The 21454-nt window shown below is 43.1% G+C and overlaps 1 protein-coding gene across 11 annotated transcripts in view; it reads left to right on the forward strand.

The window, feature by feature from the left end:
• Window positions 1-21454, forward strand: part of Mast4 (microtubule associated serine/threonine kinase family member 4) — a 594548-nt gene that overhangs the window by 514185 nt on the left and 58909 nt on the right. For all 11 annotated transcript variants that reach the window (XM_042261716.2, XM_076552170.1, XM_076552171.1 and 8 more), the window contains 5 exons: window positions 3016-3085; window positions 9240-9318; window positions 15446-15603; window positions 17528-17603; window positions 19496-19705. In XM_042261716.2, coding sequence (XP_042117650.1) covers window positions 3016-3085; window positions 9240-9318; window positions 15446-15603; window positions 17528-17603; window positions 19496-19705 — 593 coding nt within the window. The remainder of the gene's footprint in view (window positions 1-3015; window positions 3086-9239; window positions 9319-15445; window positions 15604-17527; window positions 17604-19495; window positions 19706-21454) is intronic.

Genomic DNA, 21454 nt, shown 5'->3' on the forward strand with positions numbered 1-21454 from the left:
GTCACTTTCTGTATTCTCTCTTTTTCTGGCCTTGTTTTTAACACAGCACCAATCACTCTTAATTTGCCCGCAGAAATTCTTTCTCTTGACCTTGTATGTGCTGGTCTAGCTCTGTCTCCTTTGGTCCATCCAAGCATCTCTAAAGCCTCCCACTACCTAATACCAATAAATATAGTTCAAAGGGCATTGGCTGTACCGCTCTGTATTTTCTCCACCTAGAGAGCTCGTCTCTGGGACTGCTTTAATGTGTACAGCGTTTCTGCCTGAGTTGTTTCTGGTTCTCTGAAGTTCCCGTCTGCTGACTTCCCTGACGCTTGCTGAACTGCCCTGCACTCGAGTCCCTGTCCTTCTCTGGTATCTTATGGCACTTTATAGAACTTCAGTGATAGTACAGTTGCAACAGCAGCCCATGGAGGGTTCTACACAACCCTCAATTCCCCACCCCCCCAGCAAACCTCGTCAGTGTTGTCAGATGTGGATGGATTCTGCGTATAGTGGGGGTAAAACATTACACCACTTACTGATGCTCCTGTTGCCTTGGTTTGTTGAAGTTTCACTCTGTGATGTTCACACGTTGACAAAAATGCCTGGCAACTCCACTCCGAACAGTCTAGTTCCTAAGCGACCCATGACTTCTGTGGATGTTACATACATTGCAGTTCAGCTTCTCGGCCCACACTTAAGAAAGTAGATCTGCAGAATTAGGAAGATATGCAGATGGCCCTTGAGGTGGAAGATAAAAAGAACCCAGACTTTGGATTTATGGCAGTGAAAGGTGAGAAAGAAAATGAAGTTTCAGTCGTACCTGGAAAGGCAGCCTTGGATGCGAGGCCACGTCTAGGGCTGGTTAGTGGAAGCTTTGGTATTGGCAGCTTTGATTTCTTTTAAGGGCAGTTTTACTCAGCCCTCTGTGTCTGTCTGTCTGTCTGTCTGTCTCTGTTTGTCCTCAAGCTGGAAGATCACCATGTGCTAGAAAATGTTTTATAAAATGGTACCTGGCTTCCTAGGGGTCAGTCATTTTAAGTTCCTTCCTCAGATCTTCCCCTTCCCCGTTTTGTAAAAATGGGTTCTTGGTTTTCGCTCACCATGTTTGGACCCCCAGCTTTAGTGGTTTCTCCCCGCCGAGAAGACAGGCAGGGGATCGGGCCAGATTCCCTTGGTCTTATTTTATTCTTGTGAATGAGTCAGGAAGAATTGTTGTCAGAATGTCTCGGCTTCAAGTAAGCAATTGTTTTTGTGGCAACTAATAATTTACTGGTAGTTTGTTCTCCATGGTGTACAAGCAACATGAATATAGTCCCCAAACTTCAAAAAAAAAAAAAAGCAGAGAAGAATAACCCCTATACAATGATTCCAAGCATTAGATTATCCCCCTTAGGAAGCAAGGGCTTTTAGCTATCTTGAAGTTATTGAGCTCTTTTGCAGAATGCGGAGAGTGGTACACAAGCTAAATTAGGAGTGGGAACATGAATGCTGTTGAGAGAAATCAAAATAAGTTCATTTGCTGTGTAGATAAACAGACAAAATGAATCCTGGATTACTGGACAGCCAAAGCAAAATCCATTCCTCCAGGGGCCCCCGGGAACAGCAGATGCAAAGACATGATAAATTTCCCCGTGGCAGGGGAACCGCTCCTTGCTTGGCTCTCTATAAAGAAACGGCTTCTCAGCGCTTCCCCGTTGAATGGCTTTGACTGTGCTGTCATAAAGTTAATAGCATCTGTTGAAGACAACACTATAAAATTTGCAACCTTAAGTTAATTGAAAAATTTCAGTGGAGATGTAGCCAGTCAAAGAAGTCCTCAAGGTAACACTAAACCTGCCTCCTTGAGGTGTTCCGCTGTTTTTTTAGCACACTAATAACAAATTGTTTACCTTTCCAGCTGGGTGTGACTTGGAAGTGGAAGTCGGTATTCCTTACAGCTGGCTACAGTGGTCACTCATCACTGAGGAGCCAGTGATGTGGCCTTGGCTTTGCTTTTGGGGGGATGAAGGGCGTCTCTCCCTGATCTATTTTTCCACTTTTCAGGAAACCATAGAGCTACTTTGCAGGCTTTTCTCGCCTCCTTACAGAAACCAGCTCCATTCCCAAGTGGTCCTCAGACAATGCTGGGCATCTAATTAAACATGCAGGGGGGAAGCAGCATGGTCTGGAGTGTCCTGAACTTGCCCCCGCCAGCTGCCTGCCAAGCTTTGTCAATGATCAGCAGCAGGTTGAGCCGGCTAATGGAGAAAGTAACAAGCCCCAGGGGTGCTGCCCTCCTTCCGGTGAGCAATCAGTGCTCTTCTCAGGCTGTGGAGGACTGGAGAGACCAGCGCTGCCATCTCCTTGTGGCCAGGGCTTTTAGTGTCCGCCTGGCCAGTCACATTCCAGCTGCTTAGAGACCCAGAGATTGCTGAAGAAAATATTGACAAGGAGTAATCCTGCCAGGTTCTCCCAGCAATGCTAAAATAGAGTCTGGGACATTTTAGACAGAGGTCCAGATGGCTGGATTCTCCCTCCTATTTTATGACTGGTTTTGACACATCTATCATTTAAATGTATCCTTTGGAGTCCAAGCCCTTTATTTTCAAGACTTTTTTTTCCCCCATACTGAGGCTGCCTCCCCCAAATAAAAAGCACCTCTAATAAAAGCATGAGCTCACCATCCAAGTGTTAGCATCTGAAGGCACAATACAAAACATATATGCACTCATTATTCTACAGACTGAAATGCTTAGGTTATTAAAGATTCGGAGGGCTGGGGGTTGGTGATAGTGCTGAATGAATGTATTCGTATGTCTTGCCCACTTGGAAAGCTGTACTGGAACTCAGTGCCGTCCCACCCCCACCCCCACCCCACCCCACCCCACCTCTCCTGCTTCCCAGATCCCTGCTGGAGGCAAAGCTAAAACATTATTAGAGGAAATGACATTTTGTGGAACTGTAAAGAAGCTGATTACTGAGAAGATTCTGGATGTGGATAATGGTACGAAAACAAAATGAGGTTGTTCATTTCTCCTTTTCTCTCCACAGGAAATAGCCCTCAAGACAGCCCAAGGAATTTCTCCCCCAGTGCCTCAGCCCATTTCTCATTTGCACGGAGGTAAGGCCTGTCCATGAGTGGGGCAATGAAGTGGTTCCCAGGGAATCCCATTTCTACCCTCTCCCCCCAACACTCGTCCCTGCGACTCTCCCAGGGTTCTGTCTTGGGGGATCCTTTTCATTCTCACATAAAACTTTCTCCAACCAAAGGACCTTGTTAGATAGAACATACCTGCTTTAACAGTTGTCTTGAAGACTTCTGCTGTGTGTTACAGTTGGAGGGTACCTCTTGGTCCTTTGCTAAATGTGAGCCCCAGTGAAGATGTGGAGATGCTTCTCTGTGTTTTCTTCCATCTGGAGAGCATGCCTTGTACACAATTCAGCCTTAACAGATTTTTACTGAAATTCTTGAGTTGTTGCTATACAGGCTTTATTTATCTATGTCCTGGTACAAGCTTTTGTTGTTATCATATGTTGTACATTTTGTAAAAATGAGACTCTGGTTACAAGATATGAATTTGGGAGCATTAACCAGCAATTAAATTAAGTGACAGATCTTAGATAAAGCAATGCTTGGATCGTTAGGAGGTTTTCTGTGTTCTTTTCTCTTTTTGGGGGGGTGGGAGTGAGTGGGCTAAGACAGGGTTTCTCTGTGTAGCCCTGGCTATCCTGGAACTTGCTCTGTAGACCAGCCTGGCCTCGAACTCAGAGATCCACTTGCCTCTGCTTCCTGAGTGCTGCTGGGGTTAAAGGTATGCGCCATCACCACGCCCAGCACTCTTCTCCCATTAATATTGCATTTAGAATTAGGCAGCAAATATTCAAGAGCTATGCCTCTGCTCTTTGGAAACTGAGTCAAGAGGAAGTGTTCTTACTTAGAAGTATCTAAAGAACAAGCTTTCTGAGACTGGTCCCCCTGCTGCGGCCTCAGGCATCTCTTCTGGATTCCAAAGCAGTGTTTTTCTCAGTCAGACATCCTGTGTTCCCTTTCCCTTCACCCCCTCACATGTGTGTCTTGCCTCCTCCACACAGGAAAGAGAATGCAAAATGCCCCTTCAGGTCTCCAAATATTCAGAACAAATTTAGTTTATGGTCTGGGTGTCCCATCTACTTGTACGAATTTCTCAGAGACTTAATTATACCCTAAAGTGAATTCAAATAGTATTTACACTATTACACATCATATAGGTATATCTTTTAAAATGCATTTGTTCTTCCACACATTACTAATGAGCAGTGTGCACACTCGTCAGCATGTGATACATTTTATATTCTGAAATCCTAAGAAAAAGATTTTTCCGAACTCTCTATTATAATTAAGATTTCAGTAGCGTTTTCAGAATTCTATATGATTAAGATTCTACTTAATTAAGGTCCCAACCCAAGAAGAAATGTTTGTTCTTTCATTACCATAGTCATTTCCCATCATGCTCAAGGCCTCTGTGAACCCCACAGTGGGGAGGATACAAGAATGATTAAGACACCATCTCAAGGAGCTTGCTGGGACCCATACCTGGATCTTCTTTAAGATCCAACTTTTTTTGTTTTTAATTAAGATTTTCTTTTACCTATTATACTACAAGAGAAATGCAAAAGCTAACTGGCCCTCGAAAGTCTATCTGCCCAGTGAGTATTAATTCATGATGGTTCACTCTTCCAAGTGGGGAAGAACGCTATGAAGTCAATAAACAAGTGCCCTCTGTACTCTAAAATGGAGGGTGGGTGCATTCAATTACCCCGAGCAATAAGTAAATGCAAATCTCATTGCAGTGTGTATTAAAACATGACAGAAGCCACGGTCTCTTAATCCTGCCAGATTTATAAAAATGAAGAGCATCTAATAATTAAGTGGGAGACCGAAGGACAGATGAATCTGGCTTCTGTGCTATAAAAAAAAAATGCACACACACACACCCGAAGCATGTTAATTTTTGACAAATGCACCATAAACCGTGACAGGAGATTACCACTGGAGACCTCCAGTTCGTGTCGCATGATCTACCAGCTGGGACTCCTTCCACACTCTTCAAAAAGTATTAATTTCGATTAGGATATGAGTGATCGATGTCTTACACTTTTATTCAAGTAAATAGAGCCTGTGTTCTTCACGAGAATTCAGACCTAACATCTGCCCACTCCTGCTGTTTGGAGACAGTTTTCACTCAGGAGAAGTAGACCTTCTGCCTGGGGTCTCTACTGCCTCCCACTGGCTGGGTGTCACCCAACCTTTAAGAAGTAATGCTGGTTTGAGATTCTCACATTAATTGCTTTATAATTTAGCCCAACAGAGGATATGTGGCCCTGTCTTTGAAATCATTCTGGGGTGAAGACACAAAGGGTAGGCTTACTAATCTTCTCTGACCTTACTGGTTCAACCTTCTTCCTGTTACAGCCCTGGTAACATAATAGTTCAATTACAGACTGTAAAGTATGATGGCACACACTGTTGCTTTAGAAAACAGAGCCAAGAGTAAACCTATCAACGCAGTTTTTAATATGAAAGAGAAAAATAATCATCACAGTATTGTGTTTTATTTGGAAATAGGAAATATTACACACACACACACACACACACACACACACACACACACACACCTGTTTTGTTCAAGACAGGGTGTCTCCGTGTATCTCTGATTGCCCTGGAACTGGTTCTGTAGCCCAGGCTGGCCTTGAACTCACAGAGATCTACCTGCCTCTGCCTCCCAAGTGCTGGGATTGAAAGTCTGTGCCACCACCACCTGGCTCATACTGTTAATAATAGTATATGTAAAACCTAATCTGAAAATCCAAGGTCCAAAATATTCCAAAATTCTAAATCCCTAAATTTAATTTTGTTGTCTGTTTCTCTCACTCTCTCTTTCTCTTTATATCTCTGCCTCTGCCTCTGCCTCTCTCTCTCTCTCTCTCTCTCTCTCTCTCTCTCTCTCTCTCTCTCTCTCTCTCTGTGTGTGTGTGTGTGTGTGTGTGTGTGTGTACGTGTGTACAAGTTTACTTACAAGTGTGCCACAGCATGTGTGGCTTCTAGGGATCATACTTAGGTGTTCAGGTTTGCATGGCAAGTGCTTCTATTACTAAGCCATCTCATTGGTCTCTGGATCTGAAACTGAGAAACTTGTTGAAATGTTCTGAGTAGCAATGGAATGCTCAGAAAAGCCTCAGGGTTAGGATTAAGGACGTCCACCCAATTTGGAAATATCTTCAAAGAAAAAAAATCAAAAATTTTAAACCTAAAATGTTTCTGGTCCAAAGAACCATGGAGGAAGGATTCTCAGTCCATAGAATCTAGGGCCTGTCTAGCTGTGGATCGCCTAACATTCTTGTTGAATGTAAGATAAAGGTAATAATGTCATCCGTTTGCCAGAAGCTGGGGCATTGGCACATTATAAATTGCCTTTGCTTTCACTGGCAATGTGGTTCCCTTCAGTCGGTGTCTTCATAGTCTCCTAGTCGCCCAGTTCTTATTTACCTGAATAAACCTCAGAACGTATTTCTACAAGCAAATTACTAGAAAAAGTTTGCCTCTGACTTCAGGTCTTCAGACCCCTGAAGACCAGTGACTCACTAGGGTGACCTCCCGTTAGTCTTAGAATTCTCTCTGGAGCATATTTTAGTTGGTGATTGTAGAGTTGAATTTGACCCAACATTATCTAGACTAGTGTATTGCCCCAGATGACTATAATTACTAAGCATATTAGCATGTTTTCTCTTCACACAGTTAAATTGTCAGGCTGGCATCCGAGCGCTCCACTCCTTCTTTATTAGCACTACCTGAGTCTAAATGTTTTGTGAGTTGACCCCTCACCACCACACACACACCAGTCTCTTCTGTCCTGTGTTCTCATCAGATGTTGTCCTCTCTTCTTTCACTCGATGTAACACTGAGATTTCCACCCACCACGAAAAAGATTCTTTTCAAAAGAGCCTTGTTGATCTGGGAAGATGAGGATGTTGTCTTTGGATGTTGCTTTATGGGGAGCTACTGAGCAGAAAAGACAGCATTGTTAGTCAGGTCTGAATTGTGCCTGTGTGATAGCTTCCTTGGAAAGGGGGCACTTTCTCCCCTCAGTACTGCATAGAGCATATATAGTAACTTCTGGTGTGCGGTTGTCATGGCAATGTAAAATGCAATGGTCCTTTTGCTCCATTTGAGTAAACAGACACAGGCAACTTGGGGGAACTTTATGAGACATGAATTATTTCTGGTCCGTGGCAGTACCAAGAACTGAGCACATTCTTGTTTAAACATCTTCCTAGTTGTGTGTTTTCTGGACTAAGCAAATGTAATTTATGCTTCAGAACTAATAAGAACATGTCTCCTCTTGGAACTGCTCATCCATCTGAAATATGTCTGTGGATACCTGAGGGAAAGGGGAGTTAATGAATCAAAAAACAAAACCATGGTGGGGGAATTTTGTCCCTCATTCTTTCCAGAGACTAGTTTCTGATAATTGCTATTAAATGGACTGAATAATTCTTTTAAAATCATATCCTTTTCTCTTCTAAATTAAAAGTGGTTAAAATATAAAATCCAGGCATTGCTTTTTAAAGATTTTAATAGGTAGCTGAATATAAGATCTGCCTATGTCCCATTTAACTGGTGGTTGTATCTTTTATGTACATACTATAATTATTTTCCTCAGGAATATGAAACATTTTCATTTGTATAAAAGTATACTTAAATAAATATGTGTTTTAATCCCCCCAGTTCCCTTTCTCTGGTACTATTTATAAACATCTCATTTTGCTTCTTCTTCTTTTTTAAATACTTGTTTCAATTGTACTCCAATCATGGCCACAGAAATGACAGGTAAACTTCACTGAAATCTTAGTATTGTAGTCACTCTGTGATGTGTTCACTCGACTGCCATCTTGTTTCTGTGGACCATTTGCATTTACTGGAGGTAGCATCCATGGTAGCCTATAAGACCTTCTGTTGACTCTGAGGCTACAGTGGCAGTTTTCCATATCAGCATCTAATTGAGGTTTCTCAAATTCAAGTCTGATGCTATGGAATTCCCTGACTTCAACTTCCTGTGAATGTGTCTGTGTCAGACTTTGCCTGCTGTTGTCTTTCGATTGGTAAATCAACAAAATTGTGAATTACAGAACATCTCTATATGATCCTGAATCTAAGAATGGAGTAGTGCTGCTGTCTAATAAAATGTTTTTCCTTGTTTGCCCCTTGGGAAATTTGCATGTATTTGTTTTTCCCATAGTTTATGATACAGTATGGATCTTACTTGAAATTTTGAATAAACTTCTAGAATAACAGAAATCCCTGAGAATTTGCTCTATGTCAGCCCCTTACCCTACCAGCAGTATTGCCAGGAATAACTACTCCATCAATTCATTTTCGCCCCCTGTGGTGACCCTGACTCATACCTACAGTCCAGCTCAGAAAGCCACCATGTAGTCAACATTCCAGGAGGAGAGCCAATCTCTTTAAGGAGCCTGAGAGTTTGGTCTCTGGGACTGGAGCAGGAGACTTTGCTCTTAGGGTTAGTTTCCATTAGGAGTAGAGAATTTTTCCTCCAGCCCTTCGGGTGACTTGCCAGAGTCTGCTACATGCTCAGACACTCTGCAGGTGGCCTTTGCTCCCACACTTTATGAAGCCAGGACATGTCAGAAAGCAGTAATTTTCCAAAACCGGAGCTTCAAGCTTTCTGAGTGTAAAGTTATTTGAAAGTGGGAAGTAACCAGGAGCCCAGGGCTCCCTCCACCCCTGTTTACCAGAAGGAAAGCCATACCCTTAGAAGTAAGAGGTGGAAAGTCTGCTGGAGGCCCTCAGCCTGCCCCAGGGTCTTGCACCCTGATGGAGTCCAGGCCCTTGTGAAGATGATTGGCCGATTGTCAGTTCCCTCATAGAACATGTCCCCTCCCCTGTTTCTGCTTGCATTGCATTGAATCTGCTGAGTGTGACCACTGTAATTATCCCTGGTATTCATTTTGTCAAAGTGTATTAGTGAGAGATCAATACTATGGATCCACCCATTCACTTTCTACTTGTTTGGGTGTATTGATTCCATTTAAATAAAAAGGCAACCTGCTGTATAATGTTTGTTTACCCTAACCCTGGCCAAGCATCCCCACATCCTCCTAGACTATGTTCATGTCATTTGTTTGATTAAAGATACCCTAGTTCCCTGGGGTTCTCTGGGACTCTCTGGTATCAGTAACTCCACAGTGTGCCTCACTGAACTCTCTTTGTCCTACAGGACGGACGGGCGCCGCTGGTCTCTGGCTTCTCTCCCCTCCTCAGGCTATGGGACAAATACACCAAGCTCCACGGTCTCTGTAAGTGCCTGGTTTTTCTTTTCATCTCCAAACCACAGAATTGATCTGCAGTCTGTGTTTTTCTCCGAGTGTTTCACGTTCCTACCTCTCTATATAAGCGGTGTGTCAAATGATGGGCTAACACATGTGAACAGTTGCTACAAGCTTCCCAACTATGGGGCATACATTGCTCAAGGCCCAGGATGACAAGTTTGGAGGGGAGTGAGAGCCTTCATTTTAATGCCATTTGGTGTAGTTTGGGGGAAACAACACAATCTGGTTTTATTGCTTTCATCCCATGCCAGTTGTGTTCGTGCTGAAGATGCCATTACACTTAGCTGGACTTGATCTTCTTGTGTGTGCTTCAGATGGAAGCTTGTTTTGTTTTCTCTGTCCTCACAGGATGTCCCCCCACCCTCCCACACACAAAGTCATCCATTTGTCAGTGCCCTAACAACTTTTAAAAAGGCAGGTAAAGAACTTAGTAAACCCATGGAAAAGGGTAGAGAAATAGGAGACTCTCGCCTGAAACAATAACATTTCAAACCCAGGCCTTGCAATTACTGGATACTGTTCAGTAGATGAGATACAAGCATTTCTAGCTTGAGTTAAGAGAGTGTCTGTAACTGCAGGGCCTTGGGAACCAGGTGGTCATTTAGAAAGGCCCAGGAGGTCACACAGAAGTCAATGAATGCCTAATAAGGTGTTCTAAACGCCCTGTATCCACCAGCTCAAACTGTGGACCTGCATCTATAGAAGCATTTCTGATTCAGTTCCTGCCTCATTTTGTCAAAATCCCCCGTTTATTGTTTAGGAATTCCACCCACAGCATTGTGCTAGGGACGCAGCCGCTGACTAATGCTCAAATTATAAGAAACTAAAACTCATTAGATGAACTAACGAGTGTCGTCCCGTTCCCCCACCACCACCACCACATTTGTGTTTCCAGGAGCCTGAGTGTAGCGTGGGATTTTGGGGGCACCTCTAAAACCAAATTGTTAACATCTGTTGTGCTCACTGTACATCTCTTTAGAGTAGTGCACTGCAGATAGGTCATTTATTTTCCTGTCTTCTTTCTCACTTTGTTGTGCTAGGTGAGTTTCCTGTCCATTTGGATCATTTTTTTTTAGCACACCCCTAACAGTTCTGAGTAGCGTCCATGGCACTCCAGCTTAGATCAGTAAAATCCTGGGTGTTATCAGTGGATAAAATTGTTACTAAGTACCGGTGAGGTTTGACTTGACTATTATGGCAGCAGCCATCACTGGCCATTTCAGATGTGAAAATGTGGGACCATACTGCAAAAATGCATGAGAAAACCGACTCCACAAGAGCAATTTCAGATGTTTTAAGTGCTGTCTCTCTCTAGACCCTTGGGTGCCTTTAATTATAACCAGGCCACGAGTAAACAGAGTGCTGATTCCTTGCTCTGTGACTTCCTTATCCACACTCCCATTAAGTTTGAGCTTTTATTAAATTATAATCACTTAATAATAAAAGCTAAACTTAATGGTTTTTGACTGTAGGTTCCTTTATTTTCAACCTTATCAACTTGCATTGCCCTCAGTCAGTGTTAATGACAGTTCAGGTGACAAATCTGTCTTCTGCATGAAACATGGGAGAGTACACGATGCACCTTCTTTTTCTAATAATCGCATATCATTTTCTTAAAGTGAATGAGGAAAGGGTGAGAGTACATTGAATCAGACCATTGGATCTAAATAATTTTTTAATGATGTTTTTATAAGTGTTATAAAAATAGGCACTGGTCTGGCTCCCTAAAGTGTTTGGGCTCATTGCATGCTGGCAATAGAGTCTGGGATATTGCTGCTGTTTTTTTTCCCCTTGTTTTATGGATCAGAAATCTAAAGCAGAGAAAATATTTGAGGGGCTGTTTTCCCATCCCTTTATTTTATCCATGCAAATATAGCAAGTGGTCTAGACCCTAATATCATGGTTCTTTTTAGGCCATGTGAGTGGCATTTCTTTAGCTTTGTGGGTGAGCTACATGAAGACTAATGTTTCTAAAGTTAACATGTCTAAAAGAAACCCTGAGACCATTTTTACACACACACACACACACACACACACACACACACACACACACACACACACCATTTCTAATAGCTTTCTCGCATTTATGATTTATTCATTGATTGAGGTGGTAGGCAATTATAGGTCTCAAATTCCCATTTCTTCCCTTCAAAATGAAATTTTAGTTTCCATAATTTCTCTTTTTGCCAAATGCAGGGACTGTTGGGTCTGGACTGTGCACACTGCTGCGTAGGTCAGCCAGCTCTTCTCTTTGTTCATTTATAGAGTGGACAATGGGAAGCTGCAAAGCTTCTGTTTAGGTTTCTGTCCTTGTCCTTCAAATATCAGGCACAGTTGTGTCACCCGGCAACCCAAGTTTTTCTGCTTTCCTACTCCTAATCTGAATCACTTGTAAAATTCTCATTAACTATTATTAGTCATTTAGCCAATCAAAAATGTCCTTTCTTTTTTCCTGGTTTTTCGAGACAGGGTTTCTCTGTGTAGTTTTGCACCTTTCCTGGAACTCACTCTATAGCCCAGGCAGGCCTCGAACTCACAGAGATCCACCTGCCTCCCGAGTGTGGGGATTAAAGGCATGTGCCACCACTGCCTGGCTCTAAAATGTACTTTTTTTTTTTTTTTTTTTTTTTTTTTTGGTTTTTTCGAGACAGGGTTTCTCTGCGTAGCTTTGCGCCTTTCCTGGAGCTCACTTGGTAGCCCAGGCTGGCCTCGAACTCACAAAGATCCGCCTGGCTCTGCCTCCCGAGTGCTGGGATTAAAGGCGTGCGCCACCACGCCCGGCTTAAAATGTACTTTTTAAAAAAGAAAAAAAAATAATGGTTATATACAGATAAAGCTAGAAGCCTTTTCAAACACAATTTAAAAGTTCACAAATAATTGTGGTGTTAGCTCCAGACCCACTTATGTTGAAATGTAAATGTTATTATATCTTTTGGCTATTATAGAGACTTCAAAATTGCCAAGTGTTAAAAATGTTATGTTCCAAAATTGGACAGATTGTGTCATATACAGTTAGTCTGTTCTCACAAAGAATATTTAGTATTACCAGTCCTTTTAGTGTGAAATTTTGCAGTGAGAATTAGTTTGTGGAACTTCTGTAAGGTAATATTCACATCATAATTTTTAATTTTGAAATAAGCAATATGGAATTGCAGTATTGGGGAGATATTCCTCCACATATTTCTCACCAGATAAATTATTTTCCAATCAGGGAAGGAAAGGAAATAAGAATTTAAATACCCATAAATATGAGGTATGGCTGTTAAATCATATTACTTTTAATAATAGCACGTAGGAATTTATGCATGCATATAAGGACTATCCTTTGCAACATGGTTATCTTGAGAGATGAGATGTTTGAATGATATCATTATGTAGAAAATGTTTTTGAAGTCTAATTGCTTGGAAAAGGAGCAGCAGTTTTTAGTGTAAATCTTCATTCTGTGAGAGTGGATTTGATTTATGGTGTGGTCAAAAGTCATATGCAAGCTAGTTAGATAATGAGACATACTACCCCCACACTTGGAGGAATAGGAAGTAATGAGACTGAGTATATTGGAAAACTCCCATATTGTCTCGAAATTCTTCTAAAATGCTGATCCAAGGAGGCTTTGCTCAACAGAGGTGTCTTTGCAGTAAGCACATGGGAGCCAGATGTGGTGCTGCTCATCAGTAGTTCTAACTGCTTCCGAGGCTGAGGCAGGAGGATCACTCGAAACCAGGGAAGCCAGCAAAAAACTGCCTGAGGGCTGGAGAGATGGCTCTGTTCTCCCAGAGGTCATGAGTTCAATTCCCAGCAACCACATGGTGGCTCACAACCATCTGTAGTGAGATCTGGCGCTCTCTTCTGGCCTGCAGGCAGAACACTGTACACATAGTTAAAAAAAATAAATCTTAAAAAAAAAAAAAAAAGACTGCCTGAAAAACACACACACACACACACACACACACGCACGCACGCACGCACGCACGCACGCACGCACAGAAGTGAGTCTGCAGGGATGGCCCTTGTTCCTGAGGATCCCACTAGTGCCCTCGCAACTCCTCCAAGGCCCCTTCTCTGAGGTTTTTGGTATAAGTCCCATGCAGGTAACCATCCCTCATCTCGCGTGAGAAACCCTGTGCCTGCTGCATTTGAAAATCAACCTTCACTTTTAGAAAGACAGTATGATCGCTGTCCCATACACAGTAGCCCATCAGCCACAGAAGCAGCAAGTCATAATCCAGGATATTAGTATTTCCATAGCAACCCACATCAACATTCACACTAAGTGGACTGAGTAGTCTGCATAATCCTCTCTCAGCTCAGACTTTGCCACCCAAAGTGATGACTGTAAACTTATATATAAAATGAGTTTGTAGACAGAAATAAGTATGGACGTGGATTTACCTGTGAAGAGACAGATAAGGGGGGTGCGTGTGTGTATGTGTGTTTGTGTTGGGTTTGTGCTTTTCCTGTGCTAGGGATCAGGTCTGGGGCCTGGAGTAAGTGAAGTAAGTATTCTACCATTGAGCTGTGTCCTCAGCTCTCTATATACATTTCTTCTGTTTTTCTACTTGTTAATTTGTCTTTGCCATTACCACCTCTTCTTCTCTCCTGCTCAATGTTTAGGATTCTTTGCCAGATTTTCTGAATTGATTTAGTTCATGTGTTTTATTTCCTTTTTTCATAGTGGAAGTATTTTAGGAGTGCCTGTTTACCCCAATATAGCTTTGGTTTATCTCATAATTCTTTCTAGTGTTCTCATTTTTATGGTTTATAAAATAATCTCATTACATTATAAAAATCCCTTGTCTATCTTACTGTGTACTTAGCAAGGCGTTTTATAATTTCAAGGTATAGGGATATTTCCAGCTCTGGTCATTAATTTCTAAGGCCACTGCACTATACTGCTTGAGTATTTACAAAGGCTATTCTCTTGTAAAGACAGTTTTTTATTTTTGTTTCTGTGTTTGTTTTTAAACTCGGCTTGAACTGACATTTTCAAATGACTAGTATCTTTCAAACAAAAAAAAAAATGTGCTTATTCTAGCTGTGTTTTCCCTGTATCCAAAAATTCTCAACCTCTTTTATTAGCATTGATTTATGGAGTTTACCACTCCCTAAGACCCAAGGCCAACAGTTCCTTCCTTGCACAGTTTCCGAAGTCAGGTTGTTTAAAAATCACTTGTTGCCTGGCGGTGGTGGCGCACGCCTTTAACCCCAGCACTCGGGAGGCAGAGCCAGGTGGATCTCTGTGAGTTCAAGGCCAGCCTGGGCTACAGAGTGAGTTATAGGAAAGGCGCAAAGCTACACAGAGAAACCCTGTCTTGAAAAACCAAAAATAAATAAATAAATAAATAAAAAATCACTTGTTTTTAGCTGCTTGCCTTCTCTAACCCATTCCAGATGTGGAGGGATGGTTTTTTTAAGAAGTAAATCTACAGCAAGGGGTAAAGCTTCAGGACTGCCTAGGCTGTTCAGTAGAGAAGGGATATTTTCACCCCCATAACCACCCACCCCCAAAATCAGTAAAGAAAAGAAATACTCCAGATCCAAATAAAAAATAAAATAAATAAAAAAGTGGTGTCACTCCAAATAATGTCCACTTCTCTGTCCCTCCCTCCAGTTCTCTGTCCTTTTCTTGTGCTCATAGCACACCCGGGGGGCATTTGCGTCAAAGAACAGCATGCATTTGTTGAGGGGGCTTTCATTACCTTATTTATGGTCTCACAGCATATAATCATGTTATTGACTTACAAATCGGAGTGTTGGCTGGGAACAGCAGCAGGAGTCTCTTCAGCAAGAACTAATCCATCTTGGCCGTCTCACTCCAGGGTTTGTCTTCTTCCCTAGGCTTTTGCTGGCTCTTGTCCATCTCACAGGTTTGGTTTTTTACCCAGAAAGGAAACTGTCATTGGAAAGCTGTAGGCAGATGGGGGCCATCTAGAAGGCATGTTGGACTCTCAAAGAGAAGTCACTTGGTGCCTCTAGGTTATAGTTGCTCTCATGGAACCACGGCAAAATGGTAGCATTGCCCAATGTCGATGCTCCAACTCATCTCCAGAATTTTGTCTGGAGGTAGTCTCCTCACTTGACTTTCATTTCTTTCAGTCATCCTGTTCCTCCCAGGAGAAGCTGCACCAGTTACCATACCAGCCAACACCAGATGAACTACACTTCCTGTCCAAACATTTTTGCACCACCGAAAGCATTGCCACTGAGAACCGCTGCAGGAACACGCCCATGCGGCCCCGCTCCCGAAGTCTCAGGTGGGTAGACCTGGCCCAAACTGGTATTTACTGGACTTGTTTGTTTTTAACCATTTCTCCAATTTGTATGTGTGTTCACTGATTTGTGAATTGTCACAAATACAAGTGTGATATTCCATCGATAGGTGACATTAATTACCATAGAAAGGCATTATATTTCTTTCAAGTTTTCACAATCTGCTAATTGCTGCAAAAGCCTTAGGTACTATCTATAAAAAAAAAAATGTCTAGCCATGGAAAGTTTAAGGTCAACTAATGTTGGTGCAAAGAGCAGTGCGTATTATCATCTGAAGTGGGAGAAGTTTGTTGAAAAGGGAGGAGAGAATAGACGGAAAGATATTTTCTCCAGATTCTATATTATAAAACCCATCTTAGTCTTATTATTCTGTATTCCCATCTAAGTCTTACTTTCTCCAGGATGATGAACACATTCTTAGGACGTGGTGGTTTCTGAGTTTTGTGCTTGTCAAATGCAGTCCTCTGAGTATTGAATAGGGCTGGTTTCTTGCCTTTCTTTGAACAGTAAGTTTCACAGTTATGTCTCCAGGTGGTAGTATCTCCAACCAGGAGGCCTGTTCAGAATATTTATGAAAGTGCTGTGGGAATTTTCACTGGTGGAATGAAAGTAGGGAAGCAGGCATGGGCAGAAGGAGAAGTCACAGTATGGTACAGACCCATCAGCTTCAGCCCACCTTGGGCTGGGATCCCTGTTGAGGAAGTGGCCCTCCATTTGTACCCTTGCTCCAGCTTTCCAGTCATTGGCCTTGTTATAGCAGCATCCTGGGAGGCCCTGTCACCCTGGGGCATTCCTTCCTACAGCTGAGGCTATCCTGGGAGAGAGATAGCCAGCTCTAGCCTTCTGCTGATGGCACACCCAGCACCTGGGCAGCAGGTCTTTCTTAGAAGATGGAATCAGGCATTGGGTCTCCTTGTCAACAACACGAAATCTTGATGGGCCAGAATTGATACATGTTAATCTGTCAAAGTTTTATTGTTTTAAAAAAATTAGCTTGCTAGGTACTTAGTTCAGCATGGAGGTTTACTAAGAAGGGGTTTCCCTCTGTATCTTACCTCTTCATATAGTATCATAAACTAGTACCAAAGTAACCCACACTGGATAATGGCGGGATATGTGAAATTATTTTGAGATCTAGAATAAACAAAAAAAAAAAATTTGCCATTGTATCTAGAGTCACCATAGTTTATTGCAGGGGTTTCACTTTGAATTTTCTTGAAGCAGTGCCCAGGGCATCTAGCCTAATCTATATCTATCCAAGAATATAGGTGCCCCCAAACTGTGCAGCCCTCTTGCCAGAAAGGACACAAAGCGGCAGACCTACAGAAGAACACAGCAGTTGTGTTTCTTCTTGCACGTAATGCCTACCTGAGCATCCCAACTAAATATTTGTTAGAGTAGAAAATGGATTTCACCACAACACCTGTGCCATGGAAGCCTCTCCGCCTCTCTGGTTGTCGGTGGCAGAGCGCAGGTGTATGATAGACGTGTGAAATTGCACTGTTAAATGGGTCTCGGATGTTGTCGTTAGTAGCCACCCCATTTTGTTCGATACTTTGCTTGGCACTTCATTGACTGGTTGCCACAACTACACAAGCCCATGCCATGGGTATGACACAACCCCACTGCAAGGCCATCTTCTGACAGAGTACCGTGACTGTGATTCTTCTGTGACATTGCACTCCTGAGCCTATATCTGAATCCTATTCATTGGGTCTGTGTGTTTTCAGGGATGTATGTATATGTGTGTGCTAATGACTGATCTTGTAATTTATTATCTGAGACGGCTACTCTTCACATGAGGGTTGCCTAGTACTTTCCGATGCAGCTGACTGTTTTTATAAATAAAAGGCTTATGTTCATCTCATGCTGTGGCAGGTTTAAAAGGGTAATTTGCTTTGCTTGCAGCCCTGGACGTTCCCCCGCCTGCTGTGACCATGAAATAATTATGATGAACCATGTCTACAAAGAAAGGTTCCCAAAGGTAAATGGATGGAATTGAAGATGCCTGGCATCTCAGTGATGGGGCCACATAGGCTTAGCCTCTGTAAGGTGGTTTTTGTTACACAAGTGAGGGTCCAGCCCAGGAATGACTGGAATTAAACAGCACCACAGCCTCCTTAGAGAAAGAGAAAACAATAAACAAATGTGACTCCAACACCTGCTGAGAACACAGCACTCTGTGTGGTGAATGTTGCCAGTGTATACCTACAGCAGGGGCCCTGGCCGGTGCAGGAAGAGGCTCTGCCTTCAGAGGCCGTACATCCTTTCCACTCTTCGGACTCATGTTCCTCATCTACTTCGCAATGATTTTTCTCTCAGAAGCCATGGCTTGCTGTGTCCTGAACACTGTTTTCCTTTTTAAACTTCCTTTTCTTTCCCCATCTCCCATGCTAAACCTATTACCATGGAAGTAGAGATACGTTGGCGTGCTCTATGGCTCAACTGGTAAAAGGAATTCTGGAATTAAGCCAGAGTGCAGGGTGCGGGGCCTTGTTGCCGGGCCCCTTGGTTACCAGTAGCACTTCTCTGAGGGACCCCTTCACTCACCTCAGTTCCATGCCTTCTCACCCACATGGTTCTGTGTAACGGGGCAGAGGCCACCTCGCCACAGCCTTCCGACCATCACCTCTGCTTTCGTTGCTGGAAGCATGAGAACAAAGGGAGATCTGAGGGTTCATAAACAAGGAGCAGAGTACTTATTATTTGTAATGAACCTAACATTGATGGCATCGATTAGCACTCTTTTGCCTATTCATCACATGCCGCTTGCCCACCAGGAAAGCAGATATTGACTCTGCCTGGTTAATGAGGTTCAATGTTGAGAGGGGAGCAGGGGGAAGAGGGAATCTCCCCGCCTATGTAGCTCTTATAAACCAGGAATATTGATTAGCCAGTAGGCAATCACAGGGAAGAAAATGACGGTTGGCAAGGAAATTGTAGATCTGTTTTGTAAGGGGTATCCCCTTGGCCATGCGCTAAGGGTACAGTGTTTACAGTTAGGGAGAAAGTTGCTATGTGTATACTTCTGGCACACTGAAACCTTGCCAAGAAAACAAACTTTTGGCTCATACTGAGGCACTCTGGCATAATCCTGAGTTTTGAATAACAACTAAAGAAATACTTCATGTTTTTGATAACCCATCTGAAGGAGTCTATGAGCCTAGCCCTCCACAGACACCCTTAGAGTTATTTCAAGTTTACATGGATGGCTTACGTTCAATGAGACATCAGAAAAGGGCCAGAAAGACACCTTTTCATTTGATACCTCACATGTTTATAATCTGCATTCTACACAGTGGATGGTATCTCTCACTTCTCCATCTCCCCTTCTCTTTGTTTTCTAGAGCAGGGTTAGCGTGTCCTAGTGGAAGGCACAGGAGTTTTCTTTATCACTCCCGCCCCCGGTGTGCACACTTTCCTGTAGTGTCATTGTCCTCGCCAGAGTGCTGCATTTGTCAGTGGTTGACGAGGTTCAGAGAGGCAGCATGAATACCAACAGCCAACATTTACACTCATGCTTGGTGTTGTTCAGTCAGTGAGCTCAAACTAACACATAATGACATGTGTGCACCATGATCATATCATGCCGAAATGAAGGTTCTTTGTTCGTGTGTGTGTGTGTGTGTGTGTGTGTGTGTGTGTGTGTGTGTGTGTGTTGTGGTTAGAAATTGAGTACAGGGCCTCATTCATGCTAGCCAAGAGCTGTACCAGCGAGCTATACCTCAGCCCCCAAATGAGGCTTCTATCAAATGTAGTTCTCTGGATTCTATTTAAGGACTCATAGAGGTCTGGGACATGAAAGAGTGCTCTCGGCATGGTCCACGCGTGTCGCCTTGTGTTACACCTCTGTGTGTGTGTGTCTCCTCCCAACAGGCTACGGCTCAGATGGAAGAACGTCTAAGGGAAATCATCACCAGCTACTCCCCCGACAACGTGCTCCCCTTGGCGGATGGAGTGCTTAGCTTCACTCACCATCAGATCATCGAGCTGGCTCGCGACTGTCTAGATAAATCCCGCCAGGGTCTCATCACATCGAGATACTTTCTTGAGTTACAACACAAGTTAGACAAGTTGCTACAGGAGGTAAGAACAAGGTGCCGTGCATGTGGTTTTCCTTCTCATTCGGTTTGCCTTTCTCTTGGCAAAATATTTTCTCGTGAAACCATTTGCTTCTAAGTAATTAGCTAAATGAAGGAGTTCCCATTCCAGGAAAGTGTGCAGGGTGGAAAGGGGGAGGGGGACACACACACACACACACACACACACACACACATACACACGAGCACACACACACACACACACACACACACGGGCACACACAGCAATTGTGCAAGCAAACCTAAACTGATTGCTACTTGTTATGAGTTGGTTCTGGCCATTATGTGTAGTAATAGAAAGTTAATGTAATCACCTTTACAGGGACCTTGGGACCCAACTATCTATGACTCTAGGATAAGTGGATTGTGAAGGATTTTTAAGCAGTGACTCCCCCCCCCACCCCAAATTTACCTATAAAATTATAAATTGCCTGAGAGTATGTATGTTACTTGATGGAGCTATCTAATTTTAGTATCTAGAAAAGCTAAATGGAAAATTGCTGGCTTTTACTAGGCTGTGTGTCCTATTAATTAACCTGCTTGTGGTATTGGATAGTAAATGGCAACTTCTATTTTCCTGAGTATCAGTTCTTCTTCTAACAAAATATCCAATTTCCAAAATGACAGATAAACACAGGATCCCATCTGTCTAAAACTCTCATGCCTGGCTCCTGATAACACCTGGGACGGGAAGGGAATGTGTATGGTAGAATAGAATTAGTGTATGATACAGCTCTTCTGACTGAAATTGATTGGCAGTCTACACGGGAAACCTATTTAACCTATATGTGGATTTATAATATTTATGTGTCTCATAGGGCATAAATTATATCCATGTAAATATAATCACGGTGGGGGTTTTTTCCCCTCTGAATGAATATATAAGTAATCTGCCTAAACTGGAGGAAAATACTAACATCCTACTTTGGAGAAATCCATCTGTCCTTTCCCCTACATGACGGAGTTCTGGCAGGATAAGAAGGTGCCTCTCTGGCTGGCAGCTGCCCTCTCCCTTCCCTTTTTCATCCAAGCCTCCCGACAGCACTTTCTCCGTGGTTCCCATTTCTCACACATCACTAGTAAAGCGGTGCTCCTTAGATTGGTAGGGAGGGTGAACGGACAGCTTGTGGGATTGGTGGAGAGCTTCTGGGTTTGGTGGTTACTAATTTACCATTTCACATAGACCACCAGTTCTGCTACCAATTAGAGTGAAAAGGAACGTGCATGGCAATGGCCATGCTGGGAGAACTTGCTGAGGCTTCCTTGTACTGAGCCTGCCATGCACCGAGCGAGGCACTGATATGCAGTGCGTGGACCGGCCCTTGTTCATGGACTGTACTTCATCTGGAACACAAGGACTCTGCAAGGCCATGCATTTTTTTTTCATACCTACAATGGTATACAACATCTAGAGGTTCCCAAATATTTTGTCCCGTGAGTGGCTTCTGAACACCTCCCGAGATACTCCCCGATGTCCTGCCGATGGAGTCCGTTTTCAGTTTCCTGGAACAGGCTCATTTTACTGCATGGCCTGCATTCCTCTGTGTCTATCCCTTACCTGTGTGACTTTGATCTTTGTCCCTCTCCGTCCATTTCTTCCCTGTTTCTTACAAGGATTTCCTTTCCTGTTCGCGTTTTTCTGTGAGTGAGTTTTCTCCAATCTCATAGTGTTCCCCTGCTTCTCTTCCCACTGCTGGTGATCTTGTTGTCTGTCTCGAAGGGCAGTCCTTTGGGC

Source organism: Peromyscus maniculatus, chromosome 15 (genome assembly GCF_049852395.1).
Source record: "Peromyscus maniculatus bairdii isolate BWxNUB_F1_BW_parent chromosome 15, HU_Pman_BW_mat_3.1, whole genome shotgun sequence".
In the NCBI taxonomy this organism is placed as follows: domain Eukaryota; kingdom Metazoa; phylum Chordata; class Mammalia; order Rodentia; family Cricetidae; genus Peromyscus; species Peromyscus maniculatus.